Genomic DNA, 24,049 nt, shown 5'->3' with positions numbered 1-24,049 from the left:
ATGGGACCTGTTCAGATGAGATGGTCTTTGTCTGAATCGTGCTGGGACCACAGTCCTGGCGAATCGTATAACGAGGGCTGTAGATAGGGCTTTAAACTAATTAGTGGGGGGGGGAGGGTGCAGGGGTGGGGGAAATTACAAAATCTAAAGTAAAGGAGAGGGTACGTGTGCAGGTTGTTGTTGAGGATGTTCCACTAATTAAAGGAGTAGGGGGCACGAAAGAGGTTAGTCGTGTTTCTACAAATAAGGTCCAGATAAAGGCTGGTATAAAGACGCTTTACCCGAATGCATGAAGCATTCGGAACAAAGTGAATGAGCTGATGGCGCAAATCAGCACAAATGGGTATGATCTAGTGGTCATTACGGAAACGTGGTTGCAGGGTGACCGGGACTGGGAACTGAATATCCAGGGGTATCAGGCGTTTAGGAAGGATGGACAGGAGGGAAAAAGGAGGTGGGGGTAGCTCTGTTAATAAAGGATAATATCAGGGCAGTAGTAAGAGAAGATATCGGCTCCAAAGAGCAAAACGTGGAATCGTTGTGGGTGGAGATAAGGAATAGTAAGGGGAGAAGGACGCTGGTGGGTGTGGTCTATAGGCCCCCAAATAATAACTTTGCGGTGGGGCAAGCTATAAACAAACAAATAATTGATGCGTGCAGAAATGGAATGGCGATAATTATGGGGGATTTTAATCTGCATATTGATTGGATGACCCAAGTCGGACACGGTGGGCTTGAGGAAGAGTTCTTGGAATGCTGTCGGGATAGTTCCCTTGAACAGTATGTAACGGAACCTAGGAGGGAGCGAGCTATCTTAGATTTGGTACTGTGTAACGAGGCAGGTAGAATTAGGGATCTTCTTGTGAGGGATCCCCTTGGGATGAGTGATCATAGTATGGTTGAATTTCTGATGCAGATGGAGGATGAGGAAAATAGGGTCCTGAACCTGTGTCCTCTGTTTGAACAGAGAGGAGTATGATAAGATGAGGGTGGAATTGGCGAATGTAGATTGGGGGCGCAGATTGGTTGGTAGGATGGCTGAGGAACAGTGAGGATTTTTAAGGAGATCTTTTTCGGTACTCAGCAGAAATATATTCCGATGGTAAAGAAAGACTGTAAGGAGAGAGATAACCAGCTGTGGTTATCGAAGGAAACAAAGAGTATTAAATTAAAAGCTGATGCGTTCAGAGCAGCTGAAAATAGTGGGCAATTAGAAGATAAGGAAAGATTTAAAAAACAACAAAGAATGACTAAGAAAGCGATAAAGAAAGGAAAAATAGAGTATGAAGCTAAACTAGCTCTAAATATAAAAAATGATAGTAAAAGTTTTTACAAATATGTAAAGAGGAGGAGACTGGCTGGAGTGAATGTTGGACCCTTGGAGTTCGAGAGGGGGGATTTAGCGGTGCATAACGAGGAAATGGCTGAGGCTTTAAATAAGTTTTTTTTTTGTGTGTCGGTCTTCCTGGAGGAGGAATAGCTTGCCGAATATTAAAGATAGAAGGATGGTAGGAGATGAGATCCTTAATGCAATTACTGTCACTAGAGCGGTAGTGCTTGATAGACTAACGGGACTGAAGGTTGACAAGTCCCCAGGACCGGTTGGAACGCATCCCAGGGTTCCGAAAGAAATGGCAGAGGTGATAGCGGATGCCTTAATAATTATTTATCAAAATTCGCTGGACTCTAGGGAAGTGCCGGTAGATTGGAAAACAGCTAATGTTACGCTGCTGTTTAAAAAAGGTAGCAGACAAAAGGCAGGGAATTATTGGCCAGTTAGTTTAACGTCCGTAGTTGGAAAAATGCTAGAATCCGTTATCAAAGAAGAAATAGCGAAACACCTCGAAAAGAACGGTTTGATCAAGCAGATGCAGCACGGATTCGTGAAGGGGAAGTCGTGTTTAACGAATTTATTGGATTTCTAGGAGGATGTGACTAGTGTGGTAGACAGAGGGGAACCGGTAGAAGTGGTGTTTTTAGATTTCCAGAAGACGTTTGATAAGGTGCCTTGCAAAAGGTTGGGGTGCACGGAGTTGGGGGTAAGGTGTTAGCGTGGATAGAGGATTGGTTGTCTGAACGGAAACAGAGTTGGAATCAATGGGTGCTATTCTGGTTGGCAGTTGCTGACTTAGTGGAGTGCCGCAGGGATCAGTGCTGGGGCCTCAACTGTTTACCATTTACATCAATGATCTGGAGGAGGGGGCTGAGTGTAGGGTAACAAAATTTGCTGATGACACGAAGATGAAGGGAAAAGCAAATTGCGTGGAAGGCGCGGAAAGTCTGCAGAGAGATCTGGATAGGCTGTGTGAGTGGGCGAGGACCTGGCAGATGGAGTATAATGTAGGCAAATGTGAGGTTATCCACTTTGGTAAAAATAATAGGAGGGATTATTATTTAAAGGGCGGAAAGCTGCAGCATGCTATGGTGCAGAGGGACCTGGGGGTCCTTGTGCACGAATCGCAAAAGCCCAGTCTGCAGGTGCAGCAGGTGATCAAGAAGGCGAATGGACTGTTGGCGTTTATAGCGAGGGGGATAGAATATAAAAGCAGGGAGGTCTTGCTGCAACTGGAGTACTGTGTGCAGTTTTGGTCACCGCATTTGTGAAAGGATACATTGGCCTTGGAGGGAGTGCAGAGAAGGTTCACTAGGATGATACCGGAGATGAAGGGGTTAGCCTATGAGGAGAGATTGAATAGACTAAGTCTGTACTTGGAGTTTAGAAGGCTGAGGGGGGATCTTAGCGAGACATATAAGATAATGAAGGGGATAGATAGGGTAGAGGTAGAGATTCTTCCGGCTTAGAAAGGATAGCAGAACTAGAGGGTACAGCCTCAAAATAAGGGCTGGACAGTTTAGGTCGGCGTTGAGGAGGAACTTCTTCACTCAAAGGGTGGTGGGTCTGGAATTCTCTGCCCATTGAAGTGGTGGAGGCTACCTTGCTGAATATATTTAAGTCACGGGTAGATTGGTTTCTGATAGACAAGGGAATTAAGGGTTATGGGGAGAAAGCGGGAAAGTGGAACTGAGCCACTTCAGATCAACCATGAACTTGTTGAATGGCAGGGCAGGCTGGAAGGGCTAGATGGCCTACTCCTGCTCCTATTTCTTACGTTCTTCTGTAGAAGGTCATTGATGAAGCTGATCGAGATGGTCGGGCTGAGGACACTAGTGGAATAGCCACACTGTTGTCCTTGGACTGAGATGATTGGCCTCCAACTGCTATTGATGACTCAAACCAGTGGAGAGCTCTCCCTTCACTCCCATTGACCAGTTTTACTCTGGCTCCTTGATGACACGATCATTTGAGAGCTGCCATGATGTCGAGGGCAGTCATATTCTATCCTGGAATTCACCTCTTTGTCCATGTTTGGATCAACATTAATGAAGTCTGGTGCTGAGAAGCCCTGGAGGAATCCAAACTGAGTGTCATTGAGCAAGTTATTGCTAAGTACATCTTAACAGCAGTCAGTGACACCTTCCACTGCTTTGACGATTGAGTGGTCATTGGTGACCTTGATCTTGTCATGCTTTTTATGGATAAGATCTAATTGGGCAATTTTCCACATTGTCAATACCATTGTTGTACGGGAACAGCGTGGCTAAGGCGCAGCTAGTTTTGAAGTAATTGTCTACATTCCTACTACTGCTGTGTTGTCAAAGCCTTTTGTCTTTGCTGTATCTGGTGCTTTCTGCTGTTCCTTGTAGCCTCCTTTGGTTAGTTGTTTAATTTTCCAACATTATTCATAACTGGATGTGGTTGCCTTGTACTGCTTTGATCTGATCTGTCAGTTATGGGTCACTTATCTCTGTTCATGGCATGCTGCCTCCACTGTTTAACATCCATGTAATTCTACATTAGAATTTCAAAACGTCGGCACCTAATCTTTGGGTATGTTCGATGCTGTTCCTAGTATTCTCTCCTAGGCTCCTTTTTGAACCAGGGTTGATGGCAATAGTAAAATGGTGGATATGCTGGGCTACGAGATGACAGATGCACTTCTGAATAAGTTACCCGCATCAGTGTTCTTGATTCCTCTAATGAGCATTTACTTGGGCTCTTGACAGTGGTGACAGCACAGAAGAAGGTCATTTGGCTCGTCATGTTTGTGCTGGCTCTCCAAATCATCAAATTACCGAGTTTGATGATGGTTTGCTATTTATATATTTCATGTTTAAGGGGAATGTTTTGAAATTCAGCTTTTTTTCTACAGGCGGTCGGTACGTTTGGAGGAATGCTGATGCTGCGAGAGCAGGATAATTACTCATTTTAGCTATGTAATGTTTATTTTGGAGTGAGCTAATGGAATTTCATTTATAGATGAGGATTTTCTCTTTGGCTTTAGATTGATAGGTTGGTAGGTTCATGTGATAATTACAGTTAATGGGAGGAACTAGGTATGTAGCAGACAAAAAACAGCTTTCAAGTCTGGCTGAGTTTCTTCTGAAAATGAGATTTTCTACAAGTTGCTGTTTATGCGCAAAAAATTCTCTGAAAGCTTCGAGGCTGTTTACATTCCTTATAGCAAGTATATTTATGGTTGCTAACTTTTTAAAATAGAATTTTAAATCTAAGAATATTGCTTATTTGGAACTGAAACAGTAAGTTAGAAATTAAATTTGTGTCCTTTTCATTTTTTTAACTATTGTTCAACTATTAAGAGTTAAGCTGCTTCATTGTGTTAGTTATACTTTGTTATTAAATAAAGTTTGCTTTACTATTTAAAAAAATGCCTAATTTGTTGATGGAATTATTCCTGAAGTGAAGCACCCTATCCTCACATTTATGCCAATATAGAAAAAAAGCTTTATTTTAATAAAAGCTTGCCATGCATCAATAGAATCGCACCCAGAATGAAATGTGCTCTCTAATGCCAGAATCAAAAAATAGTTGGGATCTATGCTAACTTCTTCATGTACGTTGGAGTTTTTGGACTGGTTCCTTACACTAGTCTCTCTTCATATTCTGTCTTTGCTGACTAAATTCCTCTCTGAACTTTTATGTTCTGCTTGGTTCTATAATCCATCTGACATCTGTCTTTTATGGGCCCTTGCTCAGCTACATCATGTCATGATCATATGAATCACCCTTGACTGCTCATTATCCAATCCTATTCTCTTTACATGAATTCTATTTCTACGAATAGAAATACATTCCTCAGTGCTCATAATTTCAGATCCTGCATTGCAATAATACCTGAAACACTACATTTTGATCACTATACTTTTGAATGCAGCATTGACACTTAGCCCAGTTGTTCAAAGATGCAGTTCCTTTGTGTTCCTCAAGTCAAACTACCGAGTCTTGTCTGAATGACTTCACCTTTGTTCCTCAGCCATTTACCATCTTTACTTTGTCTCCCAACTTTAAGTAGTAAAATGTTGCTAATCTGTCTTCAAAAAGCCCAAGTTCTTTACTGGCAAATATTGGACATGTCTTTTCCTGAAGGACGTTGGATTTTGCATGAGCAGTCATTGCCATTTTGTTGTGGTGAAAACCACAAATTAGAAACATAGAATTAATCCGGCAATTTGATTTTAAAACCACACTATTGCAAAATCCAACTTTAAAAAAAATTAAGCCTTGCTGTGTTTGATACAGTAGTATAATTACCTTGAATTTTATGGTGTTGATGTCCAACAGGTCTATGCTGGTATTCATGCTCCAAAGGAATCTCTTCTATTCTATCTTGTCTAACCCAATCAAAATATCCTCCTTTATTTCTTCCTCATGTACTTGGATGTTGACTTGGTATGGTGCTTGTAAGTTTATGTCTGCAGGTTAGAAAAGACCAGTGTTGCCAAGTTAATATATTTCCATTAGCTGTAACAGTATTCAAATCTTGCAATTGTGCACACTTCATGTCCACAAACCTTGGCATCGTCAAGATTTTTTGGCACACTTTTTATGTTGACATTTGTAATGGGAACATTATCAACAATTGAAAGACAGTGTAACATGCCTGTCAATAATTTGATGTAGTTGCAAGCCTGTGGCCACTGGATGGCCCTTTGCAGCTTTGTTTTGTTTCTGAATACTGGCTGGAAATCTGAACATTGTCCATTTGACCTTTAAATGTCGTCATACTGGAAACCTCATTTCAAAAATTAAAAATAAGCTTCTGAAAGCTTGCTTCAGCCTCTGGTTCCTGGTTGGTTATAGCTGTTTTTTTTGTGGCTGGAAGCCTTTTAATACTGTTTAAATGGCAGTCCTGCTGCTCATTTAGCAACCCTTATTACAGCCAAGTCAAGTAAGTCTTTGCTGAACTGTTTCCTAATTGTTGTTGCTTTTTGCAGTCACTGCTTCTCCATTCCTGGCCCTGAATCCTACTTGTTCTGGCTGTACGCATCTAAGGCCTCACTTATTTTAGTTTGCTTCCCACCCCAGATTCCCCTTTGACTTTAGCTTCCAATGTTCTTCCATCTCTCTAACCGTACAACAATAATTTTTCCCTCTCTGGCTTCCAGTGATACTTTCCTCTGACCTTAAGTCTCATGTTCTGCATCAGGTCCTCCTGATTTTAAGGTACTACCTGCCTCCAGTGTTAAAGTCATTAGTTTCCAGGATTCCATTTAGCTTTAAATATTGTATAAGACTTTCTGCCTTGTTCAGACTGCCATACTTCCAAACCCCCAAACGTTCCCTGCTGCCACCACCACTTGCAATGCAAAAACATTTAAAAGAAACCAACAAAAGATGACAACTTGAAACATAAGAGAAAATGAAATGAGCAGAGCAGAAAGGATGGTAAACAACAGGAAAGAGAAGGGAAAAACCATATTCTAGATTTACCATTAACAATGCCATAGGAGATTCCCTATTGGATTCATTTTTTTTAATCAAATTATTTTACACTTTTTTGATTTAATAATGAACTTTGTGGTTTGCTTCCAGGTTAGCTGAAAATAGTAAATTCTAAGCCTACTTTCAATTGTAATTCAAACCTCCTCTAAGTTATCAGAGAAAAGTGATTACAGTAATTAAACTGTCACAATATCTGAAACAGTTTTTTTAAGAGGTCAAGGAGAAAAGTTTTACTATGTGTATTTTGCAAATAAAGATTTGATGATTTTCAAGACCAAAAATTGTTATTTGTCATGGTGTTCATACTGCAAACATTGGAGAACATGACAATTGAAAGGATATTACCAGAATTGAAGATGCCTCTATCAGGGACGATTGAATAGACTGGGGCACTCCTCAAGCAAAAGAAGACTAAAAGGAGACCTGATTAACACACATTCAAAGTTATGATGGAGTTCAGTTAGGTGAATGTGACAAAACTGCCACGTGGGGTGATGTTGAACAAGGTGGCATAAACATAATGTTACAACTAACTGATCGAATTAAAAACTCAGGTGAAATTTGTTTTATCATACTCATGAGAATGTGCATCTTGCAGCTATGTGGAGTGGTTGTAATACATAGGATTAACGCATTTAAGACAAAATTTGATGGATCCATCAGGGAATAGGAAATAAATGTGAGACAAGGGGTTGGGGGGGGGGGGCGGAGTTGGCGGGAAGGTGAGATGAGATAATTGGAGTAGCAGAAGACTTGTATGGAGCATGAACCCTTGGCTTGGACCAGTCAGATTTTGCGCTATGAGTGAAATCTAGTGAGGCTTCTGGGGGTGGAAAACAAGGGGGAAACTTAATTGTGCAGGAGGCAATGTCAGCTTTCTGACGATGGGAAGCAAGTTGGTGAGCTTACAGGTGGATTGTCATTCCCGAAGGCAAGTGGCAGAAACCCATTATAGCATTAGCATGTCAGGCACAGTCATTGAAACTTGGTTGCATGGTTAAATTGTACCTTAACGATTAACGGCTGCAAATCAGAAACAAGTGCCTTCAGTTTCACAGCTGATTAAAGGTGGCGTGCAACAGGTGAAGTAATCTTTCAAGTGTATTTGGAGTGAATGAGAGCTGCTTTAGTATAGCAAACCTTTTTGGACTGGTGAGAGGAGTTGAGTTGTGCATCGAGCTCAGGTGGTGGCTGTCCAGGGAGCCCCTGATATGGTCGTCTGTGGAAGTGAAATGGGTGATAAACAGGCAACCTCAAACGAAGACAGCACAAGCATGATAGAGGTAGATCAAAGATGATTGAGCGTGGGCAAAGGTAAGGCTAGGAGGGTCAAGGATAACCAGGAGTAGGTCAGGGATGATAGAGAAACAGGGATGACAGTTGGCTGATCGAGGGGGTGGTTTTTTGGGAGGACAGGTCGACCTTGACATTTGGTCACGATTGATGCTGAGTGGCCTGAGGATGATGAAGAGGGGAGAGTGAGCGTTAATGCGAGTAGGTCAGAAGTGACGAGGTAGGGTGCAAGGTGATGACTTGCAGCTCTAGGGATCCATGTGTGGCAGGTGGGGAGGAGGCAGCAGCAATTCAGCTTTTAAAATCTTCCTCTCAGCAAAAATAATGCTGCTGACTTGCAGGTAATAGGTGCCTGTCTGAGTGGTATTTAAATACGGCACCCAAAACTTTTGACTACCATGAGATAATAGTCTCTGAGCTAAAGTCCTGCTCGCTTCTGGTCCTGCCATCGGGGCACTCGCTACTGTCCTATGTCATTACAAAGTGTGTAGCTCACCAGCATCTTCTCGAGGGAAGAGTAATGATGGGCAATAAATGCTGGCCTAGCCAGTGACGTCCAAACCCTGTAAATGAAGTATAAAAATAGCAGCAGTAACTGCATATTTACAATGACAGTTCACCTTGCAAAAAATCAGTTGGCAAGTAGTGTTCTATTTGGTCAGGAAAGAAAATAACTGAATAGAGAGGCTGGTAAAACATGCAAGGCAAGCAGAAATAAAAATCGTATTAGTAGAATTATGTGAAGAAGTTTGGGAGGAGACTTATGTGAAATATTAATAAAACAGGGTTAAATAAGAAAGTCTGAAGAGAAACAATACAGGCCTCGTGCTATCACTAATTATGGAACAGAATGAGGAGAGAATATGCAGCAGACTTGAATTCTGAGAATGTAAAGGTATAGGAAGGCGTGTTCACTGGAGACAATTGCAGAAGTAGGTTGGAGCAATCTGCAAAGGGGATCTGGGATTTTTTTGGAGGAGGGAAAACCATTAATGGTTAATAACTGGGGCTTTGCATAGATTGTGGAGCAAAACATTCTGTATGGTTTTTAGTTTATGTAAGAGGGATGTTGAACTGCGGGTGGCACGGTAGCATAGTGGTTAGCACTGCTGCTTCACAGCTCTAGGGTCCTGGGTTCAATCCCTGGCTCGGGTCACTGTCTGTGTGGAGTTTGCATATTCTCCTCATGTCTGCGTGGGTTTCCTCCAGGTACTCTGGTTTCCTCCTACGGTCCAAAAATGTGCGGGTTAGGTTGATTGACCATGCTAAGAAATTGCCCCTTAGCGTCCAGGGATGTGTAGGTTAGAAGGATTTGTGGGGATATGGGAGTAGGGCCTGGGTGAGATTGTGTTTGGTGCAGACTCGATGGGCCGAAGGGCCTCTTTCTGCACTGTAGGGTCCTATGATTCTATGAATGTTAAGGACGCTGTGATGTTAAGAGCTTTAAAATATCCTTTTAAAATCGTAGCTGTTGAACAAAAAAAACTAAGGATCTGAGTGATTATTTAGATCAGTCTAGTTGGAGAGGGTTTCGGATCTAAGTCATTACTTTTCCTTTCTAAAATCATTCTTAAAAAACGCTGGAGTATTGTAAGATATTTCGAACCACATTTTTAGTGTATTTGTTCCTCTTCCCCCAACCCATTTTTAAAGTACTGCTGAAAATATAGTTTCCATTTAGCTTTGAGCAAATTCACTACAACACACATACAGATTATGGTACTGTAGGCTACAATTATGCTGCAACTTGAATGGAGGATGATGAATGGTTAGAATAATTAGATCAGTGTCTGAGTTGAAAAGGTGCAGTGAACAATTGTGCAAACACCTTGTCCATCCGTTCAAGTTTAAAAATATATATATTCGCTTACTGAGTTAAGAGCCGTTTGGTTAGATTAATTCTGGTCATCACAGAATGGTCAGTCCCATGGGGAGCATTTGAGCACTTTGTAGGAAATTCCTTTTTTATTCCGCATGTACAAGGGGTTATGATAACAACTTGAGACAGATTTGGATCGAGTCCTTTTTTTTGTTTTGCGTGATTAGTCTTGAATGGTCACAAAGCTGCTTGAGCCAATACAGTATTAAAATAACAATTCAAATTGCTTTGTTTCCATATGAAGGCTTATGTTTTCTCTGCTTAAGTTTTGCAATATATGTTGTATTGCATTGTTTCTCTATCTCTACACATTAAATCCTTTATGAAAACAGTAATAAACCTGGCCTGGCTGAGTGAGAGCTGCTGATATTGTGGCAAGTGATCACTCAACAAGATGGCTGAATGCTGGCCAGTGTACTAAACCTCGAAGGGAAGTGGAAACCTTAAACCATCTGGGTTCATTGAAAGTGAGGAGGAAACTTTGAATAATCGTGCTACATGAAATATGTGAATGCTTTTGTAATTGAAGCTGAGAATTTTTTTTATTCCAGACATTTTGCCTCATTCTGCACTTTAAAATAAGTCATTTCCTGTGGAAAAGCATATCATTGTAAGATGCTGTTAGGCATAACTCAAAGTACTGGACATGAGTCTGTAGATAGGACTGAGCTGGTTACTTTAATTAAAAGTACATGTTACATTTATTACAAATTTATCTTTCCAATTATACATCTTGAAGTTGAAATATCTGAACTGTTTCAATGTTTTTTGAAAAAAAAGTCACTTTTTCAACTTATTCTCAATTAACATTTGATTTTGTTTTCAGATTTTTTGGAGAAATGTTGCAGATGAATACCATGTCTGTAATTTTCTTGCAGGAACGTGACTAGGCCATTTTTGCTTCTTGAGTCTGTTCCATCATGACTTATTGAGAGTGTAACTGATCTGCAACAGAACTCCAAATACTCCTCTTTGCCTCATATGACTTAATACTTTTGGATAAGTCTCAGATTTAAAATTTAATGAATGATCAGTCATCAATTGCCATTTGTGAATATTCCCAACTTGTGCCATCCTTTGTGTCCTAATTGTTTCCTAATTTCATTCCTGAGTTTTACCGTGCAACGTCTCCTAGTCCGAGACTTCTCAACCAGCAGAAAAGCCTTGCTCTACGTCCATCTTAACTGTTCCCTTTATTATTGTAAATTTTGTTTAAATTGACCCATAACCTCAACTTTTAGGGAATAAAACTTTAATGTGCCTAACCTTTCACGTAATTGACCACTGGAGGCATGGTACCATTCTGGTAAATCTACGCCGCACTCCTTTCTAAGATGTCGTGCCTATATTCGAGATGTGGTTTATGCAGGTCATGGTGTAGCTGAAAGATGACTTCTGCTCCAGTACCCATGCCACAGTGGCATGTTATATTTCCATCTACATTATTCACAATGCTGCTTATTTGTGTCATTGACAAATTCTGTCAAGTTTTTCTATTCTATCTTATATTATTTGTTAATACGCTAAGTAGTTGAAGCCTCAACATAACTTTGCAGGACATGATTAGTTACATACTGCCAGTTAGGGTAGTGATTATCACTAGACCCTGTGCCCTCTCCCTCTTTCGCTGTCTCTCCCCAGCTCTCTCCATCCACCCCTTTCGCTCTCTGGCCTCCCCTGGACTCCATTCTCACTCGCTCTCTGGCCTCCCTGGACCTCCCCTCTCTCTCGCTTGCTCTCTGGCCTCCGCTGGACCCCCTCTCACTTGCTCGTTCTCTGACCTCCCCCAGACCCCTCTCTCTCACTCGCTCTCTGGCTTCCCCTGGACCCCCACACCTGGCTCGCTCTGTGGGCGCTCTCTTTTTCCTCTCCCTCCCCCCCCCAACTCGCACGCTCTCTCCCTGGCCCGCAACCACTCCCTCACTTGCGTGCTTACTGCCCCCACCGCCACCATTGCTCGCAATCTGGCCCCCACCTCTCCCCGCTCACTCGCTCTCTGCTCTTCCCCCCACCCCTGTGGCTTGCTCTCTGGCCCCTTCTCCCCCTCACTCGCTCTTTGCCTCCACCCTCCACTCTCTCTTCTCCTTCTACCCATTCCCTCTTAATCCTTCTTCCTCCCACTTCCCCCTCGCCCTGTCCCCCTTTGCTCCCCCACACCCTCCCCCTTTGCCCCCCATTTTTCTCACTTTTCATATCCTTTTATATTTGATTACAAATCCGTTATTGGTCATAATTTAGTCACTTGAGGTTGTTTCTAAGCCTGCATTTATCTTGCATTTTAAGTATCAGTCCTTTAAACGGATTCCACTTTTTCCAGATTGAATTGTGGTTGAACAAGCACTGCAAATTTCTATTCCACACTTTACTAAATTTAGCCTGTTTAAAGTTAAATTAGTGATATTCTTGATCTTGTGTTTTTATGATTTCCAATTCATACTGAACTTAAATAGCAGTTCAAGATGAACTCCTTTTTGCCTGTTTTGTTTTTCGTGTTCTCTGGGTATTCCTCTTCAGTCATAGTAAGGAACTTCTTTTCAGTACTGTCTTATTGTACAGGAATCTATGCCACAGTTGGAATTTTGCATTCTATTTTGGGCATACCAGCTGTTGTATGTTAGGTGCCTATTCAGTTGGTCTGAGGTTCTGAATCTTGATTGGTTAAACATTAAGGGCGGGAGTTTCCGGCCGTGCTTGCCCCAAGGCCAGAAATTCCTGTCCGAGGTCAATGGACATTTGCATGGTCCATCAAATTTTCTGTCTCAGGCTCTGTGATTCCCTTGGCAGGCAGGCAGGAAAATTCCAGTGTACATGTTTATTGGTAACACAACTATGTACGTATACACTGGGTTTGGCCCAAGCTATGAGCTAACTGCATGCTTGCTTTTTACACAGGTCTCCGTCCAGTTCGCAAGCAATTCTAGATTCGGGTTATCTGTCTCCTTACATTACGCTGGGATGCTCTGTTTCCTGGATTTGCATTAACCTCTATTAAGCCAGTTACCTTTCACTCAGAGTGGTGAGGTTGTGTACTTGGCTACAACAGAAAGCCGTTTAGGCCAAAACATTTTGTTTTCGAGGAATTAAATGTGGCTCTTGGGAAGAAGGGGGTCAAACAATATAAAGAGTGGGCGGTGTGGGGGTGGGGAAATCAGGCTATGGAGTTGGATGATCAGTCCTGATGATAATGAATGGTGGAGCAGGCTTGAAGGGCCGAATGGCTTCCTCCTGCTTCTATTTTCTGTGTTTCAATGCTACATTACCCCCGCCTCCCCCCACCAAGTCTTATCCACGTATTTATGTTACAGTTATGCTTACCCTTCTCTTCCCCTCCAGTCTGAATTTATAAAATAGATGGTCCACAGGTTTCACAATTTCTCCAGATCTTGTTTTGGTCACGTTTGGAAGAACGATAGGCTCCATTGATTTGAGTAACCTAGTTGATTCTGAGTTTGAGTTGTAGTCTGTGTGGTCTGCCCTGCTTTTTATGTGAGCTGAAGATATGTTTCCCTATTGTCAGGACATACTTCATCAGTAGGTTCACTTTACAGTTTGGCTTTTGTCTTGACTCTGTTCTTCCATGTGTTTCCGTTCCTCATTGAGGCGTGCTTTGACAAGTTGATAGTCACTAATTCCTTGCTCCACATTGTCTTGCAGCTTTGCACGTTGGCTGGAGTTTGGAGTGTCTCTGCTGTACAGGTAGTGTGACAGCAATCAGTGGAGCCTGGGTTTGGGGCTCATTCTTCTGTTCCTGGTCATTTTCCTATGTCTTCACTTGAGATACCATGGTAAATATCTGAAGGTTTGCCAGTCTGACCAAGGAAGAGCTTCTGCTGCCTGCAAAGAAATTGGACAAACTGACTCTGTGAAGACTGAAGACAGTTTCAAGTTGAAGTCCAGTTGAGAATTTTTTCTGGACTCCTCGGGAACTTGCAGTTCCATGTTTTTGGTAACAGATGTTGCGGTTTTAAGATGGGTAAGGGCAACACTCACACCTTTGCTCAAGAGAAAAAGATTGATTTTGAATGACGTACATGATTTTGCATATCCTTTGCCATACCATAGTGGTTCTAGAGTCAAACCAATGGCTGCAATTTGGATTCCCCCAGACCAGTAGAGTGTTGTGTCTTGTTTGTGGCCAGCGATCTTTCATCTGAGGACCATTACGTGGCTCCCCTTTCTCATTCTGAAGTTGGTGAGGTGACCATTTACTGATGTCCATGCAGCCCAGACATATTCTTTTCCACTTTCTTCCTTTGGGAAAAAGATAAAAAAACCAACCAACTCAAGAACAGCTTCTTCTCTGGTGCTATCAGACTTTTGAATGGACCTACCTTATATTGAACTGATCTTTCTCTACACCCTGGCTATGACTGTAACACTACACTCTGTACCCTCTCCTTCTCACCTTCTACTCTATGAACGATATGCTCTGAATAGCGCGCAAGAAACAATACTTTCCACTGTATACTAATACATGTGACAATAAATCAAATCAAATTCCAAAAAGAGAATCCAGGATCTTTGACCTCATCCAAGAAGTTCAGTTGGATCTCTTCCTGGTATGGTATCCCAATCTCATAGTTGCCTTGGGATCCTCTGTCTGGCTGGGTGTCTTAGCTTTGCATAGCCTTCTGACTTGTTTCAAGTGTTTGCAGTTGAAACGTTGCGCTATATTGCTGCGCATTGTTCTTGCATGTGATGTTGTTTGGTTCCATAGTGCTAACATGGTCACCCACCCTCTTGTGGTTGGTGTGGGTGTTTCCTTCCCTGGCCTGGAGTGTCTCTGCCTTTTTGCTGCTCTATTAGCTGGACAGTTGGGATTGTTCTGTGCATGGCTTGATTTTGTCCTATAAAATAGATCAGTGCTGTTGGTGGATTTCAGACTGCCTGACTGGATGGCCTTTTCTAGCATCAAATCCACCTTGGCCTGTAGCATGTTTGAAAGGGTGTCATTAACTACTTTGATATCAGTTCTGTCCCTTATGAGTTCTGACTCAAGGTAAATTTATTCATAGCTATTATGAGTCAGAGCAGAAGCTCCAAAGTGCTTAATGGAAACCGCCTAAACCATAAGATTTTTTACGTCGAATTTGTCTAGGGTAAGCATGATGTGTTTCACTTCAGGTATGATATAACAACCCACTTGGAAGCTTTTATCGAAGCTAATTTAAGAATATAGTTAACATCTATAGAAATAAAATTAGCAATACCTCATCAATTACAAAAAAACTAATTACAATAATGTATTAACCCATAATTAAACATTAGAGCTGTTCCGACAAACCAAAATCTTTCGTAGACGGACCCTATTCATAGGCTTAATACAGCATAGATTAAAATCTCACTTGACTGGAATTGAGCCTTTTTAAAGGCTGCACTTTCCTTCCGGAAGGCAAAACACTGCCTTGCGATAACCAGCAGAATTTCCATATAGAACAGGGAGACAGAGAGGAAGACGTCAGCTTCTTTCTTGCTTGATACCCCTGTTAAAACTAAAAAGTAAACTGGAGCCCTAGAACTCTAAAAACTGAAACCTTAAACTCACTGGGGGGAAAAAACTGTGCAAAAACACAACCTTTTCTCCTAACAATGCAGGATTGTAAATCTCATCCCAGAGTAAACACACACAACCCCACTTACCACTTAAGAAGCAATAAAAGGGCAATTCCAGTCAAGTCAGCAACAATAATGACATCACCAAAGCTGTGAGCTGCAGAAAACATGTTTTTTAAAAAAACTTTCATTAAAGGGACACTGACATTATATAGCCTTCTGTCAACCTGTAAATTTGTTTATAAGAGTCAACTGGTTCCCCATGCCATTGAACGCATGAGTTGAATTTTGCCCTTTAAAATTTTGTTCCTCCTTAGACTAAAATATGTATCAAACAATTTTATAATCGGAGGATTTGTTTATTCCTCACCTCCTGATATCAGCTATCAAACCTACTGAATAAAGTAGTCTATGCAAGTGATCTTTTTATTTAACCCTGGAGCAATCATCTATCTTGAGAATAGTTTCCGTTGAAGTTCCCACTTGTGTTTCGGCTGATGATGTTGATTTGTTGTCCATGGTTGCTTTAAAGTTCAAGGGTAGATAGCTGTAAGAGCTGTGCAGGTTTTCAAGGTGGCTGTGCAGCAACAGTTTTTTTCCCACGCTTGTCACATTTTGGTTGGCTGCGATGGCAGTCCCAAACTTGTTGTCTTTTGTGCAGCAATTTATTCAATCAACTATTCGGGACCTTGCCTGCAATATTGGAAGATTGTTGGATGTTTTACAATTGATTCCTGGATTTGACTTAAGGTTTCTTTTTTTTTACCCCCCTCACTTAAAACAAGCTCTGGTACCATGTAGTGTGGCACCAATTCTGAACCTGGGCTGGCTGTGGTGCTTTCAGAAACTGACTGCTCTGATTCTTTTATAGCCCTGAAGCTTTTTAAACTAGCCCTGGCTTAGAGCTGAGTATTTTTCTCACCCTTGTTGAGGTCCTTTTGACTCTTCACTCTTGTCAGCCTTCACAACAAACCTCCAAGAGATCTTGTGGAGTCCTCAGCTGCACAATGGAGTTTTTTTCTTCTGCCTTTCTATTTCCAGTTCTGCAATAGAGCTTCTTTCAGGTGATTTTCCTCTGTCTTCACAGAGGTGCTTTCAGTCAGCTCAGAATGTTGCTCCTTTAATTTTCCAGTTTTTGAATTTCTGCTCCAGCTGCTCCTGAGGTTCTTAGTTTTTCCCAGGACTGCCGCATTATTGTACATTTTGTCTATTCAGTTGGCCTCTGAGGTTCTGAGTCCTTGTATGATTGTACATTAAATGTTTATTGATATAATTATGTACACGCATATGCTTGGTTTCATTGGTCAGAATATTGAATGCAGGAGTTAGGATGTCTTGTTGAAATTTGCAAGGCCACACTTGGAATACTGTGTACAGTTCTGGCCATCCTTTTATAGAAAGGATGTTATTAAACTAGAAAGAGTGCAGAAAAGATTTACTTGGATGCTACCGAAACAAGATGGTTTGAGTTATAAGAAGAGGCTGGATAGACTGGGACATTTTTCTCCTGGAGCGTTAGAAGCTGAGGGGTGATCTTATAGAGGTCTATAAAGTAATGAGTGGCACAGATCAGCTAGATAATCAATATCTTTTCCCAAAGGTAGCGGAGTCTAAACTAGAGGGCATAAGTTTAAGATGAGAGGGGAGAGATACAAAAGTGCCCAGACGGCCAATTTTCTGTCTGAGGGTAGTGAGTGTCTGGAACAAGCTGCCAGAGTTAGTAGTAGAGGCGGGTACAATTTTGTCTTTTAAAAAAATGTTCAGACGGTTGCATGGGTAAGATGGGTATAGAGGGATATGGGCCAAATGCAGGCAACTGGGACTAGCTTAGGGTGCTTAAAAAAAGGGCAGCATGGACAGGTTGGGCTGAAGGGCTTGATTCCATGCTGTAAACTTCTGACTCTCTATACAGGCAGGATATAGCTCAAACTACGAGCCAATTTCATGCTTGCTTCTCTGCCCAGACTGCACTCATTCTAGTCTCTGATCATGTGTTTCTTTACAGCACACTGCTGGTGGTACTGTTTCTGTTCCCACATTAATGCTTTCTATGTCAGATACCTTTGTACTACAAAAGCATGGAACAGGTGCAACAATGGATTTTTCAAGGATGCAGGGTTAGTTTTGAAGAGACTTGAAATATTACAGCTTGTTTCATTTGCTCATTTTGGCTGACTTGAAGATTATGAAGGTTTCAGAGTAATAGTCAATTGTTTGTGTTTATTGAGGGCTGGATTTCACATCACAAAAAAAATTTAAGGGACATTTCTCAAAATACCTGTTACTATGGAGGTGGTTGGAACGTGGAATTCTTTGTCACAAGCCATTGTTATATTTTCCTGAAGTCTTCCAAATAAGTCTCACTGCAAACTTTTGTGGGGGCGCAAAAGCGGATCTTTATTTTGTTTCCTAGACTCTGGCTCATGTCATCCCTCTATATTGAGCACAAAAATTAATCCATCACCTGCACCTGAAGTACCTTGGCTGTGTCCCTCCTTCTATCGGAATAATATTCATTAATTCCTAACTCCTGCTTCCTACCCATCAACCAACTTTCTGCCGTGCTGCTGTATTTTCCCTTTTATCATGCTGAATTTTTGTTACCAGTCTCCCATGACAGATACTACATATGTCTCCAAACAAATCTGACTGGGGTCTGCCTGCCACATATCTTTATTCAAATCTACCCAAGAGCAGCAGGGGGCTAAGCAACCATGTTGCTAATAATAAAAGCAGGAAATGCTGGAAATACTGAGGTAATCTGGCAGCATCTGGGGAGAGATATTTCATGATAGTGACCTTTCAATAGAACTGAAGTACATTACCAGCGGAACAGATTATAAATGAATACAGAGGGTGGCGGGAGGGAGGAATGAGTGGGGAGATGAACCAAGGAGAAGGCCTGTGATATTGAAGGCGGGAATAATTTAAAAAGCAGTAGGAATAATAGTAAAAGGCAAAATGGGACAAATAAACCAAATTTATCCCATTACCACCTATCTGTTACTTTGCACTATCATCCCATTTGTCACTGTATTAGAGGCCTTCTGATTGCAAGGAATAGTGCTGAAGGACTGGCTGTATGACCTCTTGTTACATGCTTTCTGTTAACACAATGTAACATTAAATTGGCAAGTGCCAATAATGCTCAATGTTCATACTTTAGGCAGCCGCCTTGTTCTTTAACTATCTGCCCCAAGTTACAGTCTTCCCCACAGGAGGAAACATCCTTCCTGTATCTGTCCCATCAAGTGAGGATTTTGTATGTCCCCATAAAATTGCCTTGTATGCATCTTAACATCATTTGGGTATAGGTTCAACCTTTTATCATCAGGTAAGCCCTTCATCCTAGAAATGAGCCAAGTGAACCTTCACTGAATCGCTTCTAATGCAATTATTAAAATAAAGGAGATCAAAACTGAAAGCAGTACTCCAGAAGTGGTCTCAAGACCCTGTACAGCTGCAATAAAACTTCCCTACTTTTATATTCCATTCTTCTTGCAATAAACATCAACATTTCATTCGCCTTCCTAATCACTTGCTGTACCTACATACTAATACACTGGGCACCCAAATTCATCTGTTCCCGAATTCTCTAATGTCTCATTAATCTTCAGAAAATCCAGAACTTTGCTTTTTGTGTATTTTCTAATTGATTAAAATCTGATGATTTGCTGTGGGCATATTAACCATGGTATGTTAAATATAGTAATATGCCCCAAGATATTTCTAGCATGTGCAAGCTACATTTACAAGCTGAGGCAGTCATTAATTTGAAATTCTAGAAAATAAAACACCAAAGATGTGAATATTTCAAATTATTTTGTACATTGCTCTTAAATATGTGATGTTAATTTTATCTTTTGACAGTGCCAGAACCTACCAAGACCAATCAAAGCCAGCCACAGCCTGCCAATTCCTGCAACAGCACTTCCACCACCACTATAACTAACAGCAGTGGAAGCAATGGCAAGCGAGCTTCTACCAATTGTCAGCAACAGGCCTTGTCCCGTTACCCTCCTCGCGAAGTGCCACCACGCTTCCGGCATCAAGAACAGAAGCAGCTATTGAAAAGGGGTCAGCCACTGCCACCTGGGACTGCCATCAGCAATAGTTTAGCACAAGGTACAGGGCAAGTGGCAGCAAACTCTTCTCAGCACAGCATTCAGCAGACATCAGGTGGACAACAGCAACTCCAACATCCTAACAAAGGACAGACTGGTAAGAGTGCTTGTCAAACTGCAAATGAGAGAACAATTAAATAACAAAATGAGTTAAATTTAATTTTTTTTAAGTATTGCTGAAAAGTGTGACATGCTGTCAGTGCTTTTCACCTTGCACTCCTCAGGACAGACTAAATAATTCAATATTCCAGGAAGAACCATTTATACTGCCTGATATTCAAAGGGAGAAACCTGTCCTCTGTACATTTTTTGGAATAAACAAACGGGGGGCAGGGGGCTAGCTCCTCAGTGCATTTGTCTTGGGAGAATCTTGACCAATCAGAATCAAACTTGCCAAATAATCAGCACCCCTTTTCTTGTGCAATATAAATTGTTGTATTGAAAATTTGGCATCCTTCTGTCTGTACCAATGAGTACAAGATGAAAAGCTTCACCAGCCTGTCCCTTTTTTTTCCAACAATAATCGAGCTAATAGTAAGGGGCAACCTTTTAGTGTTGATCTGGTGGATAGTATTTGTTCACATTGTTTAAACATACAATTCAAGATTTATTATTGAATTCTGGATATGTTGTGTGTAGAACATCTTGAGTACTGGTTAAATGCATAATGCATGAGATTACAAAAACAGTAATCTCTTATGTTTCCATCTCTTCTCCTCTCCAGAGGAAAAATCAAATCAGATTGGAAATTTTAAAGTCTTGTCAGGTTGCACAAAATTGTTCAGTTACATTAGTTGGATGGCATATTGATTTTTTTTTTAGATTTCCAAAAGGCCTTTGACAAGGCCTTATTTGTTAAATAAGTTAAGTGCCCATGATGGTAAGGGTAAGATCCTGGCATGGATAGAGGATTGGCTGATTGGCAGAAGACAGAGTGGAGATAAAGGGGTCTTTTTCACGATGGCAGCCGGTGACTAGTGCTGTGCCTCGAGTCAGTGCTGGGACCACAATTTTCACAATATACATTAACGATTTTGAGGAAAAAACCTGAAGGCACTGTTGCTAAATTTGCAGATGATACAAAGGTATGTAGAGGTACAGGTAGTATTGAGAAAGCAGGGGGCTGCAGAAGGACTTGGACAGGCTAGGAGAGTGGCAAAGTAGTGGCAGATGGAATACGATGTGGAGAAGTGTGAGCTTATGCACTTTGGATGGAGGAATGGAGGCATAAATTATTTTCTAAATGGGGAAATGCTTAAGAAATCAGAAACACAAAGGGACTTTGTTCAAGATTCTCTTAAGGTTAACATGCAGGTTCAGTCGACAGTTAGGAAGGCAAATGCAATGTTAGCATTCATGTATTCCAGCCCTCTCAACAAGAGCAGGAATGTTTTTCTGAGACTGTGTAAGGCTCTGGTCAGACCCCATTTGGAGTTTTGAGAGCAGTTTTGGGCCCTGTATCGAAGGAAGGATGTGCTGGCCTTAGAAAGGGTCCTGAGGAGATTCACAAGAATGATCCCTGGAATGAAGAGTTTGTTGTATGAGGAACGGTTGAGGACTCTGGGTCTGTACTCATTGGAGTTTAGAAGGATGAGGGAGGACCTTATTGAAAGTTACTGGATACTGCGAAGCCTGGATAGAGTGGAGAAGATGTTTCCACTAGGGGGAAAAACTAGAACCAGAGGGCACAACCTCAGACGAAAGGAACTGTCCTTAAAACTGGGATGAGGAGGAATTTCTTCAGCCAGCAAGTGGTGAATCTGCGAAACTGTTTGCCACAGAAGATTGTGGAAGCCATGTCATTAAGTATCTTTAAGATAGAGATAAATAGATAGATTCTTGATTAATAAGAGGATATGGGACGATGGAGAAAAGGCAGGAGGATGGGGATGAGAAAAAGATCAGCCATGATTAAATGGTGGAATAGACTTGATGGGTCAAGTGGCTTAATTCTGCTCCTGTGTCTTATGGTCTTGTGTTAAGTTTGCTGACTGTAATGAATTGAAATTCTTGACGTTCACGGTGAATCAACAGTCTGCACACCTTTTATAGAGGTTATCTATTTCAATGTAATAAGGTCAGCTTTCAAATCAAACTTGAATCTTTTGAGTGATTTGTAAACTGAGCATTCTTTCTCCTGTATCTTCCTTACCTTAACCGTTGAGGAAGATCGGACCTGAGTGATTTTCTTCTGACATTTGAAAAAGGTGCAGGAAAAAGGGTCTTCAAATGACTCGGTGCAATATTGAAACAGTCTAAAATGTTGTCAAGTATAAGGTTTTTAATTTCCGTGGTTTCTAGTAATGCAGCACGTGTCCACTTTGACAGAGAGAATAGAAAAACAGGATATTATTTAAATACAAAGTCTACAGCATGTTGTAATACGGAGGCATCTGGGTGTCCTGATATCCTTGTGCACACATCTCCATAAGTTAGCATGCAGGCACGATTAATTAGGGAGGCAAATTGAATGTTGGCCTTTATTGCAAGAGGGATGGAGCATAAAAGTAAGGAAATGTTGCTGCAAGACAGGAAGTTGGTGAGCCTGTCTGAAATATTGTGTACAGTTCTTTACAGTGAGATAAACCTGTCAGAGAAGGTTTGCGAGACTGATTCCATTGAAATGTTGTCTTATGAGGAAAGGTTGAACAGATTGGGCCTAATCTCATTGGTGCTCAGGAGAATCAGAGATGACCTCATTGAAACATTTACATGGTAGATGCTGACAGTAACTAGGAGCACTGTTTAAAAATTAGGGGTCTCCCATTTAAGTTGGTGGTAAGGAGGAATTTCTCTTGAGGGTCATCTGTGCTTGGAATGCTCTTTCACGGAGGCTGGGCTATTGAATATTCAAGGCTGAGTTATGCAGACATTTGATTGACAAGGGAATTGAGGGTTATGAGGGAGAGGCAGGAAAGTGGAATTGAGACCACAGCCAGATCAGCCATGATCTTTCTGAATGCTGGAGCAGGCTAATGCACCAAATGGCCTATACTTGCTTCTCTTATCAAAATGGTTACCTTTCTGTAGCTCATAAAGTATATTTAATTTGCTGTGACGGTAGTAGGATCAAGAAAAGCCTCAAGTTCTTTTGGATTCAAGGAAGAGTTGCTGCACTGTCAGTAGCGGCACACTGTTTGCATTGCTGCAGAGCACCAGGAACCTGGGCTTGATTCCAGTCTTGGGTGACTGTGGAGTTTGCATGTTCTCCCTGTGTCTGCATGGGTTTCCTCTGGATGCTGTGGTTTCTTTGCACAATCTAAAGATGTGTAAACTAAGTGGTGCAGCTATGGAAAATGCATGGGGTTACAAGAGTAGGGGAGAGCCTGGGTAAGATGTTCTTTCAGAGTCAGTGTAGACTCAATGGGCCAAGTAGGAAGGACTATTACTTACGGGGTGAAAAACTGCAGCAGGCGACGGTGCAGAGGGTCCTCGGGGCCCTTGTGCACGAGTCGCAAAAATCCAGCCTGCAGGTGCAGCAGGTGGTCAGGAAGGCTAATGGGATGCTGGCCTTCATAGCAAGGGGGATTGAATATAAAAGTAGGGAGGTCTTGCTGCAGCTGTGTAGGACATTGGTGAGGCAGCAGCTGGAGTACTGTGTGCAGTTTTGGTCGCCGTACTTACACAAGGATATTTTGGCCTTTGGAGGGAGTGCAGAGGAGGTTTACTAGGCTGATACCGGAGTTGAGGGGGTTGAGCTATGAGGAGAGGCTGAATAAACTGGGCTTGTACTCGTTAGAGTTTAGAAGAATGAAGGGAGATCTCATTGAGACGTATAAGATGATGAATGGGATGGATAGAATAGAGGTGGAGAGGCTCTTCCCGCTCAGAAAGGACAGTAGGACTAGGGCACAGCCTCAAGATGAAGTGGGGGGCGTTTTAGAACGGAGTTGAGGAGGAACTTCTTCACTCAAAGGGTGGTGAATCTCTGGAATTCTCTGCCCTTTGAGGTGGTGGAGGCTGCCTCGCTAAATATTTTTAAGACGCGGGTTGATGGGTTTTTGATAAGCGAGGGGATTAAGGGTTATGGGGAGAAAGCGGGAATGTGGAACTGAGCCACGACAGATCAGCCATGATCTTATTGAATGGTGGGGCAGGCTCGAAGGGCTGGATGGCCTACTCCTGCTCCTATTTCTTATGTTCTTATATTAAGTGGCCTCCTTTTGCACTGTAGGGATTGTTTGGTTCTATGTTAATTACTATTGTTAAGCCATATTTTGTTACCAATGTCTTTAGCAGGTGCATGTTTCAGAATTTGGGGTCTGAGAAATAGCAACTTTAAAGAGTATGTGAACAGAAAGACTAATAGGTTATATAATATTTGAAAGGTGACAGGACAAGTTGGTTAGGTTGCTTTAGAAAAAAGTATTGTCCCATTTTACACCTTGTGGTGACTTC

The 24,049-nt window shown here is 41.7% G+C and overlaps 1 protein-coding gene across 11 annotated transcripts in view; it reads left to right on the top strand.

Annotated features, from left to right (window-relative positions):
* The window catches only part of tnrc6c1 (trinucleotide repeat containing adaptor 6C1), a 183,922-nt gene that overhangs the window by 70,445 nt on the left and 89,428 nt on the right, over positions 1-24,049 (top strand). For 10 of the 11 annotated variants that reach the window (XM_080208907.1, XM_080208904.1, XM_080208905.1 and 7 more), the window contains one exon: positions 19,398-19,748. In XM_080208907.1, coding sequence (XP_080065033.1) covers positions 19,398-19,748 — 351 coding nt within the window. Of the gene's footprint in view, positions 1-13,808; positions 13,948-19,397; positions 19,749-24,049 lie in introns of those variants that run through there. The other variant, XM_080208901.1, reaches the window with a different exon arrangement.

Source organism: Carcharhinus amblyrhynchos, chromosome 21 (genome assembly GCF_965287045.1).
Source record: "Carcharhinus amblyrhynchos chromosome 21, sCarAmb.v2.hapA, whole genome shotgun sequence".
NCBI classification, from domain to species: Eukaryota; Metazoa; Chordata; class Chondrichthyes; order Carcharhiniformes; family Carcharhinidae; genus Carcharhinus; species Carcharhinus amblyrhynchos.
The sequence above is the reverse complement of the archived record's forward strand: the minus strand, read 5'-3'. Positions and strand labels throughout refer to the sequence as shown.